We start from the raw sequence: 27,415 nt of genomic DNA, 5'->3' as shown, positions 1-27,415 counted from the left end.
ATAAATCAGTTCATGCGTTCAGTGATTCTTTAATATGATTGGTTTTGTCCCTTAATTCCTCACTGGATCTGAATGCATAAATCAATTATATTAAAGAATTTTGCAATAGTTCAGCACAAAACTGCATTTTCTGCTGAACGCAGTGTGAATTGTGTCCAAGGCTTTAGTTTTCTTACATCATGGCTGACTTGTCCGTCATTTCGCGTTAAACATCAAATCTAGTTAAATCTCTGACCGCGCGACGTAGGTTTACGTGCTTTTGCTCTTCGGCGAGAGAAACGCAAAACCATCGAGCATGCCGCTGCATCGGTATACGCACGCAATCCTCTGCAGGATCCCGTTGTCGCTGCGTACACGAGGTGAGGTAACATTGGACGAAGCCAGGACGCAGCACCTGGCCCTGGCGCAGCTTCTCCGCGAGCTCGACATCGACGTTGTCGAGATGCCGCCCGACGAGAACTCACCGCTTTGCGTTTTCGTCGAAGACATCGCCGTCGTTTGCAACGGCATTGCCCTGATTGCCCATCCAAGCGAACCGTCTCGCCTCAAAGAGGTACCTATAATACACAATCCAGATTTTATTAAAATTGATTGTATTGTATTACATTGAGTTAGAATTCATGATAATAATAATGATGATTTTAAAGTCTTTGGATCGAACTTAGTTCCTTTATTGCTCGCTTTTAAATTATTCTTTTGTGTTTTTTCAGCTCGATACTATCAGAGCTGTGTTGAAAAAAGAGTTAGAGATACCATTGATAGAAATAAGCGACAAAAATGCCCGCTTAGATGGTGGAGATGTGCTTTTTACTGGTAAATTTTAGTTTGCGTATTTAATATTTGTTTTGATATTCCATACTTGTGCTTTTGACACAATGTAAACACATGTAAACATCAGAAATATTTTATAAATTTTTACATTTATTAATGCAAAAATATTTCGTCATAGGTAGAGAATTCTTTGTTGGACTGTCTCATTTTACAAATGAAGCCGGAGCACGAGCAGTTGCTGCGGCATTTCCAGAATATCCATGCGTACCTATCAAGGTCGGTAATCTTGTAGATTAACACATCTATAGCATCTAACATTTTTAAGAATTATTAATATCTCCTTTTAAACATAATTCACAAATTTCTCATTACATACTAATGTATATCGCATGTCTCATTAAATTCAACATTTGATGTTAAAGTCATAAAGATGTACTCAGTATGGATGATTTTGTGCTATGCACAAGAATAATCCTAGACCTTAAATACAATATGTGTTTAAATTAAAAAGGACGATGTTTTGTCTATAATATTCTTTAATATACTTACATTTTTTATCTTAACTATTTTACAAAATATATTAAAGATTAATAATATCTTGTTAGATATGACTTTGTAATTTTTGTGTCTATTTCAGAAAGCATTTTATATCTTATATCTTCATTATATGATAGTTCATTCTTATTAGAAGCTACTTCAGAAATTAATTTAATATTGAGATGTAATATATTTCCTGTCAACTTTTTTTATTGCTTTTCAGTATTAATTTTATTCTTGAAATAGATTCAATTTAAGATCAAATCTTCTATATGTAATAAATGCATGTTTCAGTCTGTTAGTAACAATGAAAGTTTTTGTATTTATTCACAGCACACATTGTACATTTATAAAAGGTATAATAGATATATATACCTTATGGATTTGCATCAAACTTCAACAGAATATCATGCTCACTCACCTTACTTTTCTAATGTTCATTTAAGGTGGGTGATGGTGGCGAAGAGGTGATAGTGGAGAGTCTTACCTCAGCCCCTCTTCAGGTTTGGGTGCACTAAACTGACCCTCTTAATATGTTATTAAAGAAAAATTTAACAAAAGAAAAGAAATAAAATGAATATTTTCACAGGCTAGAAACGCAAACTTGCACGATTTTGAGAAACTTTTTTTCGTATGTAATAATTTGAGAATTTTACGAACTGCTTTTTTGAAATTGTAATAAGTTACACAAGTTCCAGCTTGGCACTTGAACCGTGCACTTGAACAATACCACGAATCTTATTCACTCACCTTAGCATGCATATGATTTAGCATTTAACTTCAAGCGAAATGTTTAAAGGCATTACTCATTTTGTTCATAAATTATCGTTGTATAAATATGTATTATGTATATTATAAGCTCATTGTGTATGCACTTTTCAGATAACATATTTTACTGTTTACAGTACAAAACACTGTGCACGATTTGTGCTGGCACATTAAGAATTATATGGACATCATAATAATGCATTAAGATTACATTAAGATTATAATAAATATTTTAATATAAATGTTTTAAAAACACATAAAATATTTTTTTAAAAATTAATATATAAAAATATACGAATTAAAAAGAAAAAAAAAGAAGTTATTATATTGAATAAAATAGTTTGTAGTTTTCGTTAATAAAATTTAATTCAATAATGATTTTCTAGTTTATTCTAATTTATTCAAGTGATGTGATAATAAATTAAAAATATGGTATACAAAATGTAATGATAAAATGACTACATGTTGATTATATAGTGCAATACTCGTTTATTTTCACCTATAATTTTTGAGATAGTAACTCAATATCTCTCTGCTTAGGTGGCTGAATCCAAACGTTTAAAATCGCTGGTTACAATGGCTGGACCAGATGTTATATGTGTAGGGGCTGGAAAAGAATCTCAGGAAGTTCTCAAGGTTAGTCTTAATTTAGAATAAATAAAAGTCACTTTGAAAAAGATACTGTTCAAAAATTTTAAATTTATAGCAGATTGCTTTCACTCGGACTTGCTATATGGCAAACGAATATTGCTACTGTTTTTATGGAATTAAGTTTTTTTCAAAATTAATTATTTAATTATTGAAAAATCTTGATTTTTACTTTTCTGATTTACTACTTCTAATCTAGAGAATCGAGCGAGAAGCAACATACAGTTACCAAACATTAACTGTACCCGAGGACGTAGCCGCCAACGTGCTCTATGTGAACGGTACTCTCATTCATCGATCGGAAGACGAAATTCCACAATCAAGTAAGGTGTTTGCTGAGAAGGTGGAGTTCCCGACTAGATCGTTGCGTTTATCTGAATTAGCGAAAGTTAGCTCTGGTTTGTCCTCCTGTTGCTTGTTGGTGCGCAGACCGCGGCATATCCGTAGCATTTAAACGCGAAAGGAAAATAAGATTTATCTTGCGATGTAATCGCAATCTATGCCACCAGTGCTATCCGCGAAACGTAAAATCGAATTTTCTTCTATCGAATCTGCGGAAAAATACGATGCAATTCATGACGATGATAATTTATTATCCTGACATTTTGATATTATAGTATTTTTTAAATTAATTTTTTAAAAGTTACTGTATCATTTTATATCTTACAAGAGAAGGATTTAGTATTTGAAGAGATTAATATATATATATATATATATATAAAAACACACACATACATATATAATATATAATTTTTATATATTTAGAGTAGAAAAGTAATATATTCAAATTTGGTATTAGTTATTTATATTTATGCTTTTTGCCAGAGATAATCTCTCTATTCTTGTCATTTATTTAATTTTTCGTTCAAAAATTTTTCATTTTTTACATGTGACCTTTATTTATAGCTGCAGCTATAAATTTTTTACTAAGTATTTATGAGTATTTTTTTGTTCTATTTATTGCTTATTTTATGCATTTTTTCCTACGATATCCCAAAAAATATATATAGAGTAAAGCTATGCCATTTACATCTTGTAGTGTTCAATGGGATTAATCTTTATAAATACGGCACGTAACACAATATGGCACAAATTCGATTTTATATATACACTATATGCATGTAGAGGGATTGGAATATTGATTTTTATTATGATATAGAATCAAAATTAATTTGTAATTCGAATTATAATTAAGAATCCAACATACATACGCAATAATAAATTATTTGTAATCTGCAAGGTTTACGTAATCAGAAAGAAAGTGATCGTGCACTATCAGTATTCTGACTCCTGCAACGCATTCGCAACTAGTCTGAAACGTGTTCACATCGAAGCATTCAAATAAATATCTATCATCTATAATGTATCGCAAAGTTGTCGATAATATAAAAGCACTGATAGTTGTTATATTATAACGAAGTTACATAATTAAAAGTTTAAACAGAAATCGATATAAAATTTCTGTATGAAACTTATATGAGACATTATACTATATACTTGAAACATACGCGATATCTCCGATTAATATCGCAGTGGAAAAAGATGTGAAATAGAATTACAATCTTTGACATAAGTGTCATCGTGACAATTTAGCATTTTGTACTACCGTAATGTTTAAGTAATCTTATAGCATATCTCTGTAATGCTTTTATGACTTTTTTATGCGTTCACTCTATTTTATAAACATTAACATTTATTTCTTTGCACTATTTTTCATGATGGAACTTGATGTTTTTAACACTGTCAATATTAAAACAAACAAAAATAAGCAGATCTTTTAATGCAAAATATGCAGTATTTACAGAATTTATTACAATTTTGTTTTGTATTCAAAGATTGTCAAGAGCTTATAAGTTCGTATATATGTATAGAAATATAAAAGTTTATAGAAAAAGACAATCGGTCTTTTTATTATTAGATATATAAGGTGCAATTTTATAAGTCACCGATACAAATGTTGCAGAAATTCTTTGAATTCCTATATAAAACACAGTGTTATTTAAGATAAGGCACAAAAAGTTTGCATAAAAAACATTGAAATAATACTACAGATTATAATCACTTTAGACATTTATAAAATGTGATTGATGTTTTCATACTTCAAGAGACTGTCAAGATTTTTCGGAATCTAAAAGTATATTCCAATCATTAAAAAAAATACAGTCTCATATATATAACTGAAAAAACATTTTCAAAGATTACTTAGGCACATTCTTCAATAGTGGTTCATTCATAAAAGTATGTTTTCCTACACACAATAATAAAGGCTCATTATCATCAATAGCTTGTCTATTACTTGTATGTCACTGGATGTTTCGTTCTGCCATGGTTGAATCATTTTTTCCTGCGTATATAGATGATTATAAGTCTTTCTTTTCACTTGTAATACTGCGATATCGCCACCTACTATGTGACATTCTATAGCTTTGTAAATACAACATCTCATCAATCGGTTTCACATTATGAATAAAACGTTAAAACCGACGTATGATTGCCTCGGACCAATAAAAACGGCGGCATGTCACGTGTAAGTGTTTCTAGCCACGCCATGTAAAGAGGTGCTGATACAGCACCTTTCCGAGGCATCGGTAATGTCCTATAAATCAAACAATATTAATGAAAAAATCCGACTTACAAGGAAACACAACCAAATATCCTACTTTTAATAAGCTTTGAATATATTAAACGTAATAGATTGCACATTCTCTGATCTTAACATCCGTGCTCCTGCTGTTCACGATGTTAAGATCTTGGACGAAGAAAAAATTAAATATTGTCAAAAGGCCGAAATCATTCAAATATGATTCGTTAATTGTTTCTCCATCCGAAATCTCAGAATAATTTCTGATATGGACACCAAGCTTTAGAAAGAATCGAACCATATCAATATCTCTATTTCTCTTCAACTCGATACGTTAGAGAAAGACAGAGCACAATATGATTCAAACTACGTTACTCTTTACTTATTAAAAAAAATACATGTTTCTCTTTTATCTATATTCTATCTATATTTAACATATTCGAAACTTGTTACAATTGAAAGACATTTGGTAGTGTTGCCTTATCAATATAAAAATCCATGACAAATACTACTTACATAACTATTAAATTGGCTTCCATGGAATTTTCAAGTAACAATTCACGCAAACGGAGATGTCTGTTGGTTTTTTCTTTCATCGCCATAAGTTCTGAATCTTTAATAACATCTAAAGAAAAAAATCGAGTTGTTACATAATATATATTGATAGGAAATTAGTAGCTTGTTAGTTTTATTTTATACTATTCATAGAATAAACTTGAAATTACTCATATCATCGTCGTCGGAATTTTTCGAATCGGCTAGTTCTTGGAAGTCGGCTATTAATGAGTCAAAGAATGTCTTTGTACCAGTTTGTGCCGACTTTGAGATATCCGGTATAACTTTTAGGGCGGAATAGTCTATCCGGAATTTTGACAAGAGACTCGCCATACTATGAAAAAAATTAATAATATTAATATCATCAAGAAAAAATTATTTTGCGTAACTATTTCTAGAAGAAATTATTCATCGTCAAAAATTAATACTTGCTTCCTTTGTTCGTATTCCAGTTCAGAGTTCTTATTAGAAAGTGCGAATACTCTCAATCTGCTGTTAGACCAATTACGTCTCGTGCTGATAATGTAAGGTAACAGAAGCGTTAGACCACCGTCATCATACAACCACCATACATCGATAGTACCCTTTTTATGCTTTCGTTGAAATTTCGTTACTACATTAAGTATATTTGTGATTGGCACTATATTTGGTCGATTTTCACGTTGTTCTTCGGAGGATGGATTAGGATACTCATTAATTGTTTTCGAACGTCTCGGTGCGGGACTGCCGGGGATTGATATGTCAGACGTACTACTAGCTGCAAAAATTATAATTTATCAAGCTTCGTTCTTCGAAAAAAATATATTATTACACTAATGACATACACGTTACGAAGCATTCTATAGCTTTTATATAAAAATACTTCTTTATAGATCTAATTATTTTGACATTAATTTATTCTCTAATGTATACTCTTGGACAAAAATTTATGATTGAAATAACATAAAACTTTCGTATATTTAATAAAGATTTTTCTTTTCAAAATTTAGAGATATTCCAACTTTTGAGCGGAATGTATCGTGCAACAACTAATACATCAGATATATTAGATATATGTCAGAAAATAAGAAAATTTAGTTTTTGTCAAAAACCTTGGCTAAGCTGCGAAAAACTCTGATTGCCCGGTATCGAAGTAGGCGCGAGTCTTTTTGAATCTTCGACATCTCCGATCATACTGCTATCCAAGCCTTCTTGAAGTCGGAGAAGTACCACTGCTATATGCATATCCAGAGCTTTGCTGTGAGATACAGAAAAAGTTAGTTCTCTTATGTCAAGTTAACTAAAGTGTGACACACACGCAAGGACTTACTGCATGATGTTGAAATACATATTCAGATTTTCCCGGGGACAAGTAGCCCAATCTTGTTTGTAACCCATCAGCAGAATATTAGGCCTCATTTTCCCAAGTCCAGCGGCTTGTAGGAGCGAAGTAGCTCCATCTTGGAAATTCGAACTATCCACCAGCGAATAAAACGCCTTGATCTTGTTTGTCCTGAGCCAGGAAGAACAATTCTGCACCATGCTGTTGCGCGTTTTGTATGATATGGGTGTCTGAAGGACATGAATATCAGATATATTATCGAATAGGTACATCAAATCGGCTAAAATAGGAACAAGCCGTACCTCAATAATATGACCACAAATAAATAAACTCTGATGTTTAGTAATATGATGAGCGAAATCGACAAGAGATGATCTCGCATTGGGCGCGCCAGTAAGAACCAAGAGTTGCGGTCTATAATTTTTCACATGCTCCTCCACCCGATCCAATTGCTGCACCGCAGTTAACGCGTTATTGTAGGTCTGGGCTTGTGTAGTCGAGCCCCAATTTACATCTGTAATATATTTTCATAAAGAGCGAAATGTATTGAAAAAAGCAACGTTAAACAAAGATAAATTTTTGTTGCGTAAATTACCAGGTTTTCTATACGAAACTACTAAATATAACGCTAAGACTACGCATAACGTTATTAAAGCCGTCCACCATGAGATCAGAAACATCACAGAAACGCAAAGAATAGCACCAGCGAGACTAAGCCACATATTATAATACTAAAAAAAAATGGAATAATATTATTAGATAGAGTGAAAATATAATAACGCCATAGATATATTTTTACGCTACAGTACCTTGAAAGTTGGTCGCCATCCGATCGGTTTAGCCAAAGAAGCATGAAACGTGCTGAAATTGATAAGAGTGTAGGCGGCCAAGAAAAAATTCGAAATCAGCGGCGCAATTGCATTTAATTCACCTAAAAAAATTGAAATATATATATATATATATATATATATATATATTAGGTGTTGGAATTAATTCGTAGCGTTTTTTAATGAAAGAATGTTATTTATTTCACATGAGCATTAAAAAATACATTAATGAAAGTACTTCCCATCACTTGTAAAACGCTACGAATTAATTCCAACACCTAATATATAAAACAAATTTCTCGAGATATGTACATATATATATATAGAATTACCACTCACCTATCAGAATAAAAGCGACAGCAATAACGAAAGTAAGTAAATAACCGCGAATTGGCTCCTTATTTTTCTCTCCACTAAACCACGCGATTCCTGGATATAGCTTGTCAAGGCAGAGCGCTTGAAATACTTTCGGCGCTGAAACCAGCGATGCTAAGGCACTTGAAATCGTCGCCGCGAAACAACCGGCATAGATAATAGGTCCAAAAGCGGAAACTAATTGGATCACCTAGAAATAATGTCATTTGCCTATTTCAGTTTTTTCATATAATATTATTTCTTAATAATAATATAATTTCTTAATAACTGATAATTTTCATTACCATAGTCCTTTAATATCAATGACCATTCAAATTTAACACATATGACTTTTATTTTTATTTAATTAATATTTTCAGAGATTAGTTTTGTAAATAATAATTTGTTAATAATTTTATGCACCTCGAAGCTATTATGGGTGCCATATTTGCATCCTGCAGTACAGTTAAAATCCGTTCCGTATATGCTCCAGGATGTACGAGTGACATTCTCGATAACTGTACTGTTTTCGATCGCAGTGTCATTGTCTGCGCCGGGCATTGACAGAGCCAAAAGAGAGCTATTGTACATCGTCCATAAATCAGTAACGTTACCGGTCGCATCTCGCATAACGGTACCGCCAACCATAATCGCCATCATTAGGTATGACAATGATGTTAAAAAAATCGCGAGTAATGTGCCTTTCGGTATCGCTGTTTGTGGATCCTGTCGAATTCAAAATAGGATTCAAAAGTGGTACAAAACTTTCGCATTTCCATCACAATACATCACATAAAATACGTGGATTTCAGTAATTATAATCATATAATAATTAAAAAATAGCACGTAAATTTTTTTTATCACTCATCGATCGAGAAAGTAATTTATGACAGTATAAAAGATAATTTTATCGAATATGCAAACTGATGAGTAATTAAATAGACACTGCGTAAATTATATAGTGAAGCAAGCATTAATTATAAATATCTTAGTAATCTCTTATAGATGAAAAGATTAAATCACCTTCAAGTCACCGGATATATTCGCACCTGCCAGGATACCTGTTGCCGCCGGGAAGAAGATGGCCAAAACTGAAAAGAAATTATGTTCCACGCCTTCGCTGTATCTATAGTTCGGATAAAAATTTTCCTTGAACAGCTCGGCTATAAATCACAAATTGACGAAAAAATTAATTCAATACCCATTAATTGCGACTTCTCGTAATTACTACCTAAATGTTGAAAGAGTGAAAAAAAATGTTGATGCAATATTACCGCTGTAACCAACGAATCCTTGAGCTCTCTCCAAATCACTCTTGGGGCCCATGAAAGTACCAATCATAAAATCTCCAATAGCCACGAGAAGAATTATCAGCAAAAATATTTGAGCCTTTGCCTCCCATTCCAAGCCGATTATAACAATTATCAGGAGTACGACTATCGTTATGCAGCCTGAAAATCCATAAGTGTAATTCGCATCCTCGACAAGACTTTAAAAAATTAAAAGAGGACTTAAAAGCGGTGTAATTAAATTAATTGCAAGTTCAATTATCGATAGAAAATTACATCAGTGATAATGTTTAAATATACAAATAATTGTTAGATGTTAATTTACACGAGAATATTATTTAATCAAAATTGCAATGTTTTTTTATCTTTTGGAATTATATAAACGTTTATAAACCTATGATCCTGATATCCATGGTCGCGCAATCGATTATGCAGGCCTTGAAAGGGCGTAGACAATCCACCAAGCTTTCACAAAAGCCGACTACATACATGGAACAGGCGACAGCGTTCGCTAAAGAAAATATAAGACCTATAGATCCGCCAAACTCAGGTCCCAACGACCTGGAAATCATATAATAAGTTCCACCTGCAAAAAGAGAATATATACATTTCAATTAACTGAACTATTACATATTTACGAAAAAATTGATCGATTTAAATATGTGCAAACAATTATAGAAATATCCATTAGCTTGATAAAAGTATAAATGATATTATCCGTCATAAAAGAACTTATAAGAAAGGTAATCGAGAGGCAATCCTCATGGACTAGTTTTTTATAATTCTACTTTAATACTTTTATATGAGAGATAACAAGATTCATATTATATTTAAAAAATCGTATAATTTTATTTTAAAAAATAGCGATAACGTGATCTTGAAAAATCAATTTTTTCAAATTTATTTTAATTTTTATTATTTGTCTTTCAGATGCAATTTTCGTCTGAAATATTTTTTTAACTTCTTTTCAAAACTTCTATTCAAATGTTTCAATTTAGATGTCTCTGTATACTATATACTAATTTTATTGTATACTACTAACTGTATACTTATACTATATATTAATTTTCATGTATAATTATCACGAAATACATTACATTATAAAACAAAACGTAAAGCTTTTCATTTTATTGAAAATATATTGTGGTAAAATAAAATATATTTTCTGTCGTTCTTAATTCACATAATTCTTAAATTATAAGGAATGGTATTTTTGATTTATTCTTCTTTCATTTTCAGATGTTGTAGATTTATAGTTCTGTTATTTTTAACGCATAATAATACCTCCTTTGATAAGACCGTTGGTACTGATCGCCGACATCGACAAGGATGTAATCGTCGTGACTACTGTCGTTGTGAGAATCAGCAAAACACCCTGGCCTGGAATAACATCGACGTTAAAATCTCAGGAATCCAATGAATCAAGAAGTATGATTCGATAATAGGGCACTTACCCACTCCGGTCTGCGCTACGACCCAGGAGAGTCGCAGAAAAAGCATCACCCCCCAGATGTTGAGAAGACATCGCATCAGCACTCCTTGGATCCATCCGAACTTCACTCCTGGTGCCGTGGATTTCAATTGTGGAACAGTTAATGTATGCGAGCCAGAGCCCTGAAAACAAATTGTTCGATAAACTGAACATTTCTAGTCAATTGACATGGATGGCATCAATAAGATAATTCAGTAAAAGTTTTTATATTATTATTTGAGCGCTGCGCAATTCTCGTAATTAAGATCAATAATCCAAGCTGAGCGTGACCTCGTTCTCCTCCCTAAAGTTTCTTCAGAAAGACTTTTCCTAAAGCGTTAAGCACTCTCTTTTGTATGCCATAAGAGACGACTGCTTTTCCATGCACATCACATATCGTGTCTATAAAATGCGACCGGTAATTATGCGAGGAATAATGCCCCGTGTCGTTGAGATAATGTCTTCATCAATCCGATGGAATAATCGACGTACCGAGAGGCTTCAAGGTGAACTCTCTAAATGAATCCAAACGATTTGTTGCAGATGACGAGGCGGCGATTTCGCGTCTTACCGAGCAGCCGGTAAGATCCGACGAGCGGATTAGAGATTCAGAGACGATTATTGAAGGCATTGAAGGTGACTCCGGTTTCGAGGAAGGATTCGCCACATGGCCAATGAAGTCTTAACGATTTACGTAAGACGAGCCTCATATAATCGGCTTCATGTCTGCAATGTGCCGAATCCAAAAGGTTGCGGGACTTTTTACATCGCACATGAGATTGCTTAATTAAAAAAAAAATTGGAAATATCCCTGGAACATTATTATATTTGTAAGACGCTTAAATCTTTTTGGATTTCTACAATAAGCTATTACCTAAGCTTTAAATCTCAAGTTGTATTAATAAATTGATCAATCATAATCGATTATTTTTCTCATATTCAACTGTGATTGTCTTAGACTTACGACTTAAAACTTAAAATTTAGGCTTATATTGTAGAAAGCCTATTAAACTATAAGAAATTAACCAATCATGGTCGATTATTTTTCTTGACTGTGACTCGGTTGATTTTTTACGGCTTATAATTTAAAACTTAGATAATGGCTTATCGTAGAAAGATTCTTCGTCTTCATGGAAAAAAAATTATATCTTATGACATATGTTCGAGCACTGACAATCAATGATTAATAATTTCCGGAGTGAGTCTTACTAAAACATTTACAGAGGTCTTGGAAATGAATGAGTAATCGAGGAATCAAATCAAATCGAAATCTTTAAGATATACCAACACAAACACGGTTGAAATGAATACTATAGAGAAATATATTAATTCGTTTGCGTATGTTAATAATTTATATCATGAGATGAGTAACTGCATTATCAATTATTGTCAATTCGATTTTGATTGAATTGCAACTCATCCTCTTAAAGACTTAAAACTCTCTCTAGCTCACAATCAAGTGATTAAACCATTCCGTGATTTTCCATTTTACTCTCGAATATCTTGCATTAAAATCCAGTACAATCGTGAGATGAGCCTTTCATAAAATCGTAAACCTTTCATAAAATCACAATTCTGTTTTTTACTCTATCTATCTCTATTCTACATTTGATTAATTCGCCAAATTTCATTTTTTTTTTATTACACAACCGACTATTTCTCTTATTTGTCTCTGCATTAAATATTTATTATCAAAAATATTTTTATTTCCATCACATAAATTCTAAAAAATATGACACCGTATAAAAAATAAATAAACTTAAAAAAACAGCAATAGTAAAAACAAATTTTACTTTTTCTTTCTAATAAATTAAATCAATATCTTTTTAAGTGAAAGTTTCTTATTACATGTATTATCTCGCAAATAATAATCATTCAATTATAGAGGCACAAAAAAATTTTTGATCCGGATATTAGGTCACTTTTTATTCCCATATATATTTTGACCCTTTAAAATCGAATCCGATTTTTTATCGATAAAAAAAATTATGACATAATGGAGCAATTTGGACATCGGATTCGGTTTCAGAAAATCAAAATATATAAGAATACTATGGTCCAATCTCAGATCAAACATTAAATTTTGTTTTGTGTTCTTTTATCAAGTTTTTGAAAACTTCATTGCGTACTTCTCACAATTTCATGAGAAGTTGATGTAAATCTAGTTATTCATTTCTGAGATTCTTAAAGAGCAGTCGACCGAAATCTACAAAGGCTACTAAAACTTTTTAGTAAAACATTTATGTGTATACATTACACGTATCTTACACATATAAAGAAGCATAAATGGTTTATGACAATGTACAGGAAGAATAAAAGTTGTCTATATAGATGAGCCTTCTTATATGCTTGTTCTTATATCTTGTATGTGCTCGTATCTTCCATTACGACATATCACGAGTATATTCAAATAATAGCACGTTTATCTGTCAGAGATTCTAATTTATTCGGAGTACGCTTTTTGCTGAGGCCATTAACATCACCATATCAAATCGCAAATATAAATGCATTCTATTGTTAAAAATGTATGCCATAGAGAAATTAATTAGTTTGGGAAAAAATAAGAAAAATTTGACGGTATAATTTTTTAGTTTTTATATATGTTCTCTTTATATTTATCAATTTTACTTTTTCGTAAAATATAGAAAATATTTTTAAAAATTTGAAGAGATATTGTGTCTCCTCGCGTAATAGAGCCAACTTGAATCGACAGCCAACTTGTCAATTACAATCATAAAACGTTATCATTGAAATTTTTTATACTTTTTGCTCATTTCGCATGATTATACTCGCAATTCTGCAAATTCTTCATAACGATAAGCTTTATGGGATTCAGGAAATTTTCCTTTTACACTCAAAATCAACAATATATCAAACTATTTAAATGATATAGTAGTTTTAAGAATGTCCATGTCACATGTAAATAGTAAAAACGATATTGACATAAAAATAAATAAAGCTATTCGTGTCTCATTGAATGCGGGATATAAATACAGATCAATTCAGATCGGTTTAAATTACATTAAATTCTTGTTAAAATATTCCGTTTTTTTTATAGAAGATTTGTCTAAATGTTTGCAAAAGTATACTCTCTTCTAATTCTGTTAAATTTTCCTCATTTTCTCAAACGCAATTAACGTAATTAACACCTTAATATGACAATGGCATTTTTTACCACGCTATATATAGTGCAAGTAATCAACTTCTCTTATTTGTATTACATTGATCCAGAAAGAAATAGAGAATTGCTAATTGCAGCCAATTAACAACATCAGCCTGATCCGAAAAATTATGTCACATGATGAGACATATGAGAGAAATGTCGCTCAATTATCAACAGTCCAATTACAACAAAAATTCGTGACATAAATTCGTATGTCTAATTATCGTGAGATCTATCGACGTAGTATGTGATAAATGGACCCATTTGATCTTCCAAGTGTCACATTTCTGAATCATTCAAAGGGATTGATTCCTCAGACGGGAATTACGTCGTCTTAGCGCGTAGTGCGAGCTGATGAGACTGTCTCGGAGTATTTGTCATCATCATCATCTCGAACGACGGACTTTAATTGCACGAGCGAACGTGACGGGTCTTTACTTTGACCCAACAGTTACATACTCATATGATTTCATATGCGCCGTGGTAATCCACGTCTGAAAAATTTCCTCGTTTGCATTAATGAAGCATGACTAACGGCGCAACATCTATTGCATAGATAATTTGACTTAACACGTTGAACTCAGTGCTTTTTATACGTATTATATTTTTTGCATTGCACAGCATTCTAATAGCAGATTTTAATAATAGATGTGCTACTTCATAGACAAATGATAAATAAAATAATATACATGTATATTTTATAATTTATTAAAGACATCAAAATATTATATCAACAAAGAATGTATTCTAATATATCAGAAAAGAAATATCACTAAAATTCGCCAGTTAATATTGGAGAAATTGAGAGGAACCACTATATCTATACTGGCTATAATACCACCTTCTTCTCTAATATATTTTTAGTAAATAATTATAAAGAACATCAGTATTCCATTAAAGTATACATAGTCATTCACGCTCTGATTACACTTTGAAATATTTTATCAATATTCTTTTTCCTATATTAAAAAATACGTTTTTTGTTAATATTTTGATTTCTTCAGTTATAAAATGCATTTTATAACATATTATAACATTTTTATATAACAGAATTATAACATTTTAGAATTCGCACATGTATTTTCCGATTGACCTCTTATTGGCACAAAACGTTGCGTCAATATTTATGCCGCGTAGAGCGCGAGTCACAATCTACGTGACGCTTTTTCTGAATTTGTTTAAATACATGTACACTAATTCTCCGTGACCCAGTATGCAATCATGTCATTCCTTCACGTGAGCGGTCAACCGTGTTGTTTTATCCCCTTTCTCTTTAGTCTCCTCTCGAGCTATCTAAATAGCCTTTCGATTCCGCGCATACAAAATCTACAAAATGAGAAAATCCTTTATGTTCACTTTCGTCCTGTTCGATTGAATTTATTATACTATATCGAACAATTAGTATCCAATATATTTTTGTTACCAATTGCGCGATATATAAATCCTGCAAAATTGCAATTGTGAAAGAATTAATTATTTTGAAAGATGAGAATGCTTTTTTCGAAATTTAAATAATATTATGATACGCGTAATAGAGCCATATCGTTTTTTGCAACGGTGCAAATATTTATCGTGTATAAATGTCAGATAGATAAAGTTCGCATTATTTTTGCCTCGTAAGAAATTTAATTGCTGAGCAAATAAAAATTCTTACGGGCATTGCCCGGCGGAAATGAAATCGAACATTACCAAACGACTCGACTGCACTTCTGTTTGAAGTATCACAAGGACAATCGGCATTCGTTTCATGCTTGGATAACGTTTTTGGGCGTATCAGATTGATTCATAGCTGAAAAAAAACGTAGTGAATCTACTCGTAATATTTTTGTACTCGTGTATTAATTCATTTAAATGCAGCACGTGTATAATTGTAATTATTGCTACAACGTGCTATAAAATTTCCCAAACATCCAAATTATACAAAAAATATATGAATAAAAAAATATGAATAAATTATTGGGGAACAAAGATATAGATTGTAATAAACTAAAAAAGAAATATTTGAAAAAAAAAAACATTATGTCTAATAATAAACAAACGACAAAGAAAGAGAATACGTAATTAAGATTAAAACAGAGATTAGATTTGTTTGAATTGAGTAAGCATTATGCAACTGCAATTAACGCAACATCCGTATAACAAGGATAATACTTTTAAAAATATAATTATGTGCTCGAAAGTAGTCATCGCAAATATTTGATTTTGCGTTGTATCAGTGTTACAACGCTTGATAACGGTGCCCGTGGCATTGTAAAGTCGTGCCGTCGTCGACAAAATCGTCACGTCAAGGCAATAAAAATTCAGCGCTACGTTCCATATTTACGTTCGTGGTATCGCGTTTTTCCATTCCCATTTGAACGGGAGAGATAAATAAACCGAGAACTTTTCCGCCTGTGACTTTTGCCAACATGGGGACGTCACCACGAGACGGAATCTCGGCGCCACGTTTGCGTTCAGCGGCGGATTAATTGCACAATTAACAATCTCTGCAATCGCACGATTTACGAATCATTTAAGCGTAATTAATACCGCGTGTCGACCACGCTGGCAGAAAGAAGGAGCGTGCACGTGCTGCGCTATCATGTTACGCGCTATGTATGCGTTATATGCACTATAATCGCTATACATGGTATCCTAAAAAAAAGATATCAGTGATAAAACATAAAATTTTCACATAACGAAAATTTTAATCGCGATCAAACGTAAATAATACATACGTAAATAAGATTTTTATACACATACGGGAAAAATTCGATCATATTGATACACTAAGGTAATTATTAACTTCTTAAAAAGAGAGATATTTAAAAAAATTCAATATTATATTAATCATAATTAAATTTTAATATTTTGCATAAATATTTTTTAAATAATCGTTAACGAAACACATAAAAAATATTATATTATTATATTCAAACAACTAATAAGATTTAATGTATAATATCACGTGAGATAACAATTACAAAAATTAAAAAAAAAATTTTTTTTTAATTTAAAAAAATAATTATTTTTCAAAATTGCACTTTTCTACTGAATATATTTTATAAATAATATTGGGGTTTTTAAATGAAAAAAAAAATCATAAAATTCTGCACATAATTAATTGAAAATTATTTCATACTTATTATTTTCATTTATTATTTCAAATTTATTAGTTTTACACTTAAAGAGGGACAATTTATAATCATGTCCTCAATTTGGAACAAAATTTGGGACTGTCCTTCTTAATTTGGGAATTTAATCACTAAGGCCCAATTTCATAATATATGGTTACCTAAAGATTAAAGATAACCAAGAAATTTATGAATGAATTTCATTGATGAATCTGTTGGTAACCTTTAATCTTCAGGTAACCCTATATTAAAATGGTGATATACGCTTTCTTGGGCTACCTTTTGGAGCGCGTCTTTAGAAACGTGCGTGGCTGCAATTCATACGCGACGGATACTAAACATATATTACACAACCCGCATGTAAGATTCCTGTTTAATTTTAGATATTCATTTTATACGCGAGAGAACAGGGCATAGATAACGAGTAAAAAAATCAAGAAGCGAATGAATGCCAGAATTACACATGATATGTTTCTGCCACGCAAGAACGCGTGTATTATCGTCAAGGATTCGACATGTACCGACGTGATAGATTCATCGTTTATCTCGTGCCCGTATATGCCTGTGTATAATATGTATATACATGCATCTGTCTTTTATCGGAGCACCACGGGTTAAAAAGATTTTCCACGTAAAAACTTTTACTATTATAACTTTTTTACATTTTTCATTTTCGCAGCCAAACTTCCCTCCGAGAAGCTCATTATTCATTGCAAAAAGAAATATCAATTTTTGCATATATTACATTAATAAACGAACAATTATAAATTATACGACACGCAGCACGCAAATTTTCCTCGCGATGTGCCACTCGTTATCGTTGAATATTAAACTTATCGGCAATGTTTCGCACTTTACGCTTCATTGTACGGTAATCACGTGAAATATTAACATTTCTCGTAATCTTCGCTATATTCTCATCGCATAACGCGTCTCGTTAAATAAAATTTTAGACGATATCATAACGTGTCGCAGCGTGTCATACGACACTCGCAAACTCGTTTACTTCCTTCGTTAAATAACTCAGTCTATCTTATAAGCGAAAGTAGCGATTGTATAATATAATACAAACTGCACAGCGAAGGGATATTGTTGCCGCACATTAATTTCATCCAAAATTTTATGCTTTAATCTCGTGTGAAATGCTTGTCTATATTAATTGCGTTCATATTTGAAAAGCTAGCGAAATTTCTCGATATAAACCGAAAATATATTAAAAGTATGGTGATTTAATAAATGATGAAAAATCAAGGTATTTCTGTATAAAACATAATTAAATTGCCAATTTTAATTAAAAAAAATTTCACATATATTATACTGGGAACGCTTCCAACGTGATATATCATTGATAAAAGAATGTTGGATTCGCGCGTCAACAACATTGCCTTTAGAGTAATCATTGAATGAGTAATCTCACCTTATTGAGAAGAGTGGGATTATGCAACTCGTCTAAGGAAGGTCTGTGGGCCGCTTGGATGCTCAAGATATTCCTGTAATTGTCTAATCTGGGCAGGGCTTCCCTGGTCATGTATCTGAGGGACGACTTCTTGGTCTCTTGCTCGCCCAGAAGACTGGCACGACCTTCGAGACTGTCGACCCGATTCACGTGGAATCTCGTTCTTCTCAATGGATTCAATTCCACCGTCTCCGAATCGGTATCACCGCCGTTTATCCCGTTTTCGTGCGCCATGCTGCTTTTTCTCTTTGCACTTCTTCCTTTTCCTCTTCTCGCACAGTGACTTATGTTAAAAGTCACACTGCGATTTAGTAGCTCCGCAGATCGAGTAGCCGCGCGTACAATGGTCGATCAAACGGCAATTCAATTTCTCTCTGGTTTCCTCTTCGGAAATTTATCGATTTGCCAAGGCGGTTGCCCGATAACATTCGATGCGGTCACCTGTCGACAATCGTTATTCGATTTGTATTTATTCTCTCATTTTTTAGAAAAATCTAGATATCGCCTTTTATCATATTAATATTGTTACGTTAAATAAAAATTTTATATAACTTTAAATGTTATTTTACAAAATACATTTGTAACTATCAATTACATATTGTGCACAAAAAAATCTACCTATTAATTAGAAAATAGCATGTTTTGAAATATAACGGTGTTAGATAATATTTTTAATTAATATATATATTGATTGGGTATCACATAATTAAGATAATTAAAGACAAAAATGAAATATATGCCGCGCCTACTAAAATTGAAACCTCATAGCAGCTCATTCGACTTAACATAACCGGTTTAATAAGGCTCGATCAAATATGTTTTAGTCTCATGCTTGAGATGCTTGTGTCTATATTAATTCCGTCCATATTTAAAAATCCATCGAAATATTTCAAATATGCGAAAAAATATTAAAATTTTCAAGATCTCAGCGATGTCAATAATGGACGATCAAGATATTTCTGGCAATAAATAAAAATGTCAATTTTAACTACATGAACAATGTAATCTTAAAATGAAGTTTTTCGAAATAGTACGAAAGAATCGCGAAAATAAATTGAAATTAGAATATAACTATTAATAATCGTTTCTAACAACATATTATCAATAAAAACTGATTACTAAACTGGAAATTATAATCAAACACATTATAAAATCAATATACGAACTCTTGTGGTTAGCAATCTGCACTCCAAAAATTTCCTTTTTTATGAAATTAAATTCTTTCCCGAGAAGAGGAATCTTCTAAGAAGTTCGAAACGAAAGAGCTTCAAAGGTTCAAGGTGGATAGACACAAAGAGACCTTTCGTTGGCCTTGTCGACCTCGTGATAATTAAATAAGGAGTTCGTGGGTGTGCCAATTATGAAATTAGCCTTGCCCCGAACATCATTTTACGCGCGATTATCTCTGGTCTCTGGTGAGTTTAACATGCGAGTTCTTCTAATTATCGAACAAACAGATACGATCGTTTTCCGTATCCGTGACACATACATCGCCTAGTTCCCACGCGGATACTCGTGTGACAGCGTTTTCCGGCAATCAGACTCCTATCGAATCATTGTAGCGATTATCTACGAAACTGGTAATACTACTCGTCCTTAATCATGGTACAACGATCTACGCCATTATACACTCTTTGTACAAACACGAAGCGTTTCTCTATTAACCCGAACGGTATGAATTATTTTCATCCGACCTTCTAATAAATCTCTATTCTCAAGAATATACTTTCATGACATAAAAGAGATATTATGAATATTAGAATGGAATGTGTAAAAAGTTTCTTAATTTTTTATTTTATTGTTATTATGTATTGAAACCAGATGCTCTAATTTATTTTAAATTATTATAGACATTTTTTTATTATATAACTATATTATACATATTAATAGATTATTATTATGTTAGATATAACAATTTTTCAATATTAGTAAAAAAAATAAGAAATTGCATTAATTTATTTTAAATTAGACGAAAGGTAATTTTATGAAACAGAAAACAATATTTTATTATATATATATAACATTTATTATATTCCTAATACATTTGAACTTTCACTTACATAAAAGCAATATACATATACTATTCGCACAATTCACTTATACGAATTATATCGCTGAAGGTACGAGGTCGACTGACGACGTCGATCGACGATAACATACCGTCGATACTTATTCCACGTGTGCGTCAACTATACGAGTGCTAATTAATTCGACGAGCCTTCGGTGACATCTCAATTTAATCACATATGAGAATACGCAAGCGTCGACGTAATTTCTCTTTTTCATCGTGCCAATCGCGCCGATTATTTGCGCTGCGCCAACGGGAGCGTAGCCTGTATGAAAGTCGCGTATCTTAATTATGAACAACTATGAGCAAACAACGCCAGGCAAACAAGGCAAGCAATTTCCGAATCGTGCGCAAGATCGAATTGTTTGTCTTCTCTAAATGGCTCTCTTTAATATCGCCAACAATCATGTTAGATATTATCGTAATTTTAAGTCGTCGCGGCGCGACCGAAAGGCGCGACTCAACATTTAAGATAAATCGTTGGCAATTTTCTCATGGAAGTACATCGAGAAAAAAATAAAAACAAACTTGGTAGAAAAGAAAAATGAATATTAAAAGAATTAGATGACGCCTGATGAGTTGATCATTGAATTGCGCGATCGAACTTCTGGTACAGATATAATGTGCTTTATTATATCTCAGACATGCAGTCTCAGGCTTTAAGATACTTTTTTCTGTGATTCTGCCTAATCTAAGTCTAATAAGTGATTTTCCACTAAAACTTCTTTTCCGGGAATCCCTAGGAAATTAGAATCCCTCGGATTCTCTGATCGAACGCAATTAAGTTAATCGGAGTTTGATCGTCATTCTTATAATTTTTCTAAGATTTTTTTTAAATGCCTTTAAAATCATTCGCTTACTCGATTCTGCGACAGTATAAAAAAAATAGAGAGGAACTTATGATTCTTTGTTAAAATTGAAAAATTTTGCTGATCATTTTCTTAACGAAATAATCTTCTTGTGGTATTCTTACAATCACGAATTAGCCGACGACGAAATACCTATGCTAATCGTCACATAACGAGTAGAGTCCACGATTTTTAAATAGTGACTATTTTCAAATCATCATTGGTCTGGCACAGCGATAAGCAATGAATGTCTAATGTCCTTTCGTATTTCTTAGGAACATACACATTAACATCGATTAGTTTGAGGTGATATTCAGTAATTAGTTTGAGGTGATATTCAGTAATCGGAAATTTTATACCGAATTACGATTATTTCCGATAATAGAATTTTAAGGTATCTTAAGATATTAAAACGAATGACATCAAAGCGAAAAAATACATTTAAAAAATTCTTACAAAAGAAATATATTGAAATAGAAATATTTTTCAATAAAACAGTATATTTACAATTAATAGAATACACTGTAAAATATATCGAAAACTTTCCTTTTATTTCGAAATAGAATAAAATTACAATATATTTATTTTAATTGTGCTGTCACATGACTTGTTTTATGTTTTTTTTTCTTAGGTCTAATCAGGCCTAATTTAATTCCACACATATGCAGTTATTTATCAATTATAAGAACACAAAAGGATTCGATGTTTTACAATCTGTTCTATCAATTGCATATATTGTTTTATTAAAAAACATTTTAACACACAGTTTACAGAAATTTTTTTTATATTTTCTTGCTTCTAAAAAATAAAGTATACATATCTATGTCATTATATTCATAAAAATCTTTGATGAATCTTATATATCAATAATAATTTGTTATTGCTTCGCTTTTTAACTTCACCCTATTTCATAGCCAAAAAAAGATAGCGTTTGATAGTTGGTCTCCTTCGTAAAAAATTTTGATTAATACGACATAATCGAACATCAATTCCACTGAGGAGTGATTTAAATATATTTTAAATTTATTTACTCGGATTCAAATTTATTATTAATCGACAATAATTGTATTGTTTTCCGTATCGCTTCACTAACTTCAGTTTCACCAGATTAAAAAAAAAAAAGATATTCTTTAACGATACAATATACGTTAATTCTTCATTTTATAAAAGATTTTAAAACATAATCAACTCCTCTGAGGAGTGGTTTAAACCGGTTTACATTCAGGTTCAAATTTACATTTAATTGATATCGGAATCTGTATGAAACGGCCGCTGTGGATCGCGTGAACTTATTCTGGATCGGTTCAAATTTAAATAAAGTTTACCAGTTTAGCTACCGGTGAGCTCAAACTAGACGCATTATTATCAACTGCTAACCGTTAACTGATGCTTTAGTCAATTGCTGAAAGACATAAGAATCTATATATATAGTGATTTTATATATATATATATATATATATATATATATATATATAAAATCACTATATATATATATATATATAGTGATTTTTTTCGTTATTGTCCGCTCTTCTTTTTGCGATTCTTATGTCTTTATATATAATTAAATTTAAATACTCTGTGAAACAAAGTTAATCTCCAGTCTACGGTGTTATTCGACGATCGTACCGCGACGTTAACAGAACCATTTATGTATAGACAATTGCGAAACAATACGATCTGGACAATGGACTTCCCGGCACATCCTGATCGAAACTGCCATTCTATCCTTCCCGAGAAGAGATGACCCAACGTTGAAGTCGCGCTATTCTTAGCGGTTCTATAAGTAAAACAACCATTCGCAATTGGAATCATAAACTTTCGCACAAACGCGAAATCATGCCATGTGGCCCTCGTAGATCCCGTCTGTCCTTACGTTCCTTTTTTTTTTTTACAGTAATACTTATCACGAGCAGCGATGCATAGCAAACATCATCAGCTGGCACAGCGTCATTAAAACCTATGGGGGTTTTCATTGACGATCCTACTTGTAACTGTCTATTAAATACGTTCTGATATCACAATAAATTATTTTATTTGTCGAAACGAATAGATATTTTAATCCTTTGCATATGAATCATTATTGTCACGAGATTGTATCATTTTATGCTGGAGGAATCAAGATAAAATGTTTTAGAATTTATTGTTAGTTGAGTTATATATTATATATAACTTGGGATATATTTTAAAACTATTAGCAAGAAGATTTTCTTAAAAATAACTATTTAAAAGAAAAAAAGTAGATAAATTAGGCAATTTTCTTAGCAACAGAATGATACTTTTCTGTATATGAATTAATTATAAAAATCTTAATATACAATAAATTAACATTCAAATTCTTAGATTATAAAAAAGATCTAGAAAAAATTAAATGCAAATTATTTTAACAATGGATACTTCATTTATATTCATTTATATTCAGAATATTTTCATGCGACAATTCATTATTCAAAGAATTGAATTAACATTCTGTCATTGATGAAAATTCATGCTGAAAAATTAAATTTATATCGGGGGTTTATTAATAATAGAAAATTTGAAAAATTTCAAGAAAATGCCATGATTTTCTGTAGGAAGAGAGAGGAGTTGAACATTCAAAGAATTCGTGGAATCTGCTCTATTCTTGGCCTCCGCTTCCATTTTTTGCTTCCTATCGCATCACTTCCCATTAGTCAAGATATAAATCGCGCTTATCCCAGCGACCACGAAATTCCTAGTAGTGATAACTTCAAACGTCGGCTCTCTCTCTGCATATTCCTATCAAATTTATGTGTACCTAATGCCCGTTTCTTCCAATGGAGTTTAATTTTAATCTTGGTTAAAGACTCATTTTTTTCTAATTCTAAAAGTTGAAAAAAGATGAAGAGCAAGTTAAATCGAGATTAAAGTTAATCTGCATAGAAATGGACATAAGAGTTACCTTGCGGAATGCAAGAAGAGGCAGACGTGAACTTTAAATAAAAATCGTCGGCTTAGCAACGTCTACTGATCGTGAACGGTGCCGAGGCCTTTATTGTGAATGCAAACGTTTCTACACAGGGCCGGTACGAGATAAATGACAAACATCGTCGTTTTTTTAATTTGTCACATAAAAAAACGGACGGTTTAAGAAAAGTAATGATATTCCGTTTTATAATCGCTTAAAATTTAATACGATTCTTCTCAAGGAAACTTCTGTACAATTTACATTTTACATAATTAATAACATTATCTATTAACCTATGGTCTAAAATTCTTATTGATTATTAATCTATAAATTCTGAAGGAGCTTGTATAAATGCGCTCAAAATAATTTTTATCTATAAATATAACAAAAATATTTCTGTCAACAAAGAATAATTTCGGACAAACTATTTACTGTCGTCTATAATAATTAATACTGCACTGAGAGAAAAGTGTTTGAATTATATGATTATAAATGGTAAAATAATTAATTTATGATTAAAAGTTTCATTTTTATAATTACTATTGCTCTAATAATAAAAATAATTATTATATGTACACAACGACACGATGATTCCATCAACAAAGTTTAATTTCGGGCAAACTGTTTACTCAATAATTAATATTATCGAGAAAAGTGGTACTTGTGACTGTACAGGTTGGTCGTATCTTAAAAGATACTTATTTAAAAGCTTGTCAAAATTAGAAAGAATTGAATAAAAACTTGTTTTTTTTTTCAAAAGTTTGGAAAACAAGTAACCGACCCTGTGGTTCCACGCGTTTGCTTTCTCACGCGGCTCGTTTGGCGCAGACAGCTTGTCCGCCCTGGCGAAATCGAGTTATCGTGTTTCTCATCGCGGTTCTCGTCGCGCATTCAGCACGACCGGTCCAGACTAGTCATCCATCTTCTCTTTTGTCGCTTCTGAACGCGACTTTTCAGGTCGCACTGTAAAACTTATAGACAACAAAAAAGAAACGTCTGCCAAAAGGAAAAAGACATAAAGAAACTACGGCATATTTATAAGATAAAATTCGAAATTGCGAATGATATTTAGCGTTGAAAGCGCTACGGAAGAATCGTTCTTTAATCTATTTACCTTCTCGTTCGCTAAATTCGCAATCCTGCAGACATCATAAGGGATCCTCCCAAACGTCAAATCTTCAGCTTCCCCATAACCTCACACCCTGCAGATTTATCTCGACCCTGTTGGAAAGTACGTCGTCCTTTTCGCGTTCTATCCAGCCAGGCGGCTTCTTCGAAGTCCAATCATCGCAACGAAAACGACAGGACACTTGATAGCCTTTCACGGTGTCTCTCACTGTACCTTTTCAATCAGACCGGCACCGCATCAATCGGCAGGGCGAGCTGGCCAGCAGGGTCGACACGTGTGTCTCGCGTGTCGGTGCGCGTGTATCGACGTACGTTCGTGTGAATGAGATGGATGGATGCGCGTGCACGTCAGACGTCGCGAGCACGTGTTACTCGTGTCACTCGCGAGCGAACAGTGAGGAGACTCCGACGTGTCCGAACCATACGAAATCCCGATTCTTACTGACCGAAGTACCGGACCGTTGCAGAAATCCCCTTCACCTCGGGGCCACGCGACGCTCGGCTCGTTCCAATACGTGACTCGTGAGCGAGAACCGGCGAACCGGCACACCATAAGCGTACGCACCAACGCACCTACTGTCGCCGGTACAGTATTGTATCGCGTGACACATTGCACCCTCTCTCGCAAATATAGCTCTCCTGAAATACGAATTACGTGACTCGCTTTTTTACATTCCCAGATAGCACAAAGAGAATTCTTAGTCGTACGTCATCAATTCATTTCAGTTCATTTTCAGAAAGAATTCTTAGAATTGTTCAGAAAAAGAATTCTTTGTGTATTCTGAAAATAAATTCTAAATTGATGACATAATTGATGAATTCTTTTCTCTGTGCTATCTGCGAGCTTTTGCAAACGGTGAACGCTAAGATTACGTTATCTTCTTCTTAATAACTGATTAAGAAAAGAAGAATGACTTTAGTGACTTTAACGTTCGTCGTATCTGGAGCTACGTTATTGCAAAAACTCCCTATTATCTGGATTCTGCTACCCATATTCATGTCAGCTCCCTGAGTCAGCCATATATAGATATATATATTTAACGCTTTCACAAATTTATCTTCAGATGCTTCACGAATTATTTTATTGATTGCAGAGTATCTAAAGATGAACTTAAAAAATTTTAAGGTCATCTTTAGATGCTTAAATGTAAGGCCTGATTAAGGACATAAGATATCTAACTTCAACAAATAAAGTAACTTTGCCACTGTTATAAAATTCTTTATTACTCTCTTAAAGAATGAAATCTCATTCTTAAAGATTAAAAATTGGGCCACTCTTTTTTGAGACTCGCTCAATTTTTACTCTTTAGAATGAGATTTCACTTCCAAAGAATTTAGAGTATGGTTGGTCTTATTCTTAGTTCCTCACTGGATCTAAATGTATAAGCCAATTATATTGAAGAATTTTACAGTTGCAAAATTGCTTTCTCAGCTAAATACAATAGCCATTGTACAATTTAAGGTGCTATATATAAAATTAGATAAGTGTTGCAAATATATACAGTTAGAACAAAAAAACTTGCGTAAACTAATCCCAATTCCCAAAAGATTGTAATTATCAATTATTTGAAAATCATATCATAAAATATTCTTT

The 27,415-nt window shown here is 32.3% G+C and overlaps 2 protein-coding genes across 3 annotated transcripts; one reads left to right on the top strand and one right to left on the bottom strand.

Annotated features, from left to right (window-relative positions):
• Positions 1-199: 199 nt before the first annotated feature.
• On the top strand, positions 200-5,005 carry LOC105152026 (N(G),N(G)-dimethylarginine dimethylaminohydrolase 1). Of its 2 annotated transcripts, XM_011066053.2 has the most exons (6): positions 200-553; positions 711-813; positions 950-1,047; positions 1,755-1,811; positions 2,617-2,712; positions 2,924-5,005. In XM_011066053.2, exons 1-6 carry the CDS (start codon positions 296-298, stop codon positions 3,176-3,178), a joined length of 867 nt encoding a protein of 288 aa, XP_011064355.2. In that variant the 5' UTR covers positions 200-295; the 3' UTR covers positions 3,179-5,005. The 2 variants fall into 2 exon arrangements, with proteins under 2 accessions (XP_011064355.2, XP_087268100.1); XM_087411974.1 differs by lacking the exon at positions 1,755-1,811.
• Positions 4,842-26,296, bottom strand: Ncc69 (sodium chloride cotransporter 69). Its single transcript, XM_087411972.1, has 18 exons — positions 25,808-26,296; positions 18,816-19,295; positions 11,106-11,265; positions 10,936-11,031; positions 10,046-10,237; positions 9,637-9,813; positions 9,386-9,525; positions 8,786-9,088; positions 8,348-8,573; positions 7,991-8,112; positions 7,777-7,912; positions 7,484-7,695; positions 7,170-7,411; positions 6,952-7,097; positions 6,293-6,617; positions 6,031-6,194; positions 5,822-5,930; positions 4,842-5,320 (listed from the first exon to the last, which is right to left on the bottom strand). Exons 2-18 carry the CDS (start codon positions 19,086-19,088, stop codon positions 5,185-5,187), a joined length of 3,159 nt encoding a protein of 1,052 aa, XP_087268098.1. The 5' UTR covers positions 19,089-19,295; positions 25,808-26,296; the 3' UTR covers positions 4,842-5,184.
• Between the last annotated feature and the right edge of the window lie 1,119 nt (positions 26,297-27,415).

The sequence above is a fragment of the Acromyrmex echinatior genome, chromosome 12 (genome assembly GCF_024713525.1).
Source record: "Acromyrmex echinatior isolate Ae372 chromosome 12, ASM2471352v2, whole genome shotgun sequence".
Taxonomy (NCBI): domain Eukaryota; kingdom Metazoa; phylum Arthropoda; class Insecta; order Hymenoptera; family Formicidae; genus Acromyrmex; species Acromyrmex echinatior.
Note: the sequence above shows the minus strand (reverse complement) of the source record. Positions and strands in the feature narration are given on the sequence as shown.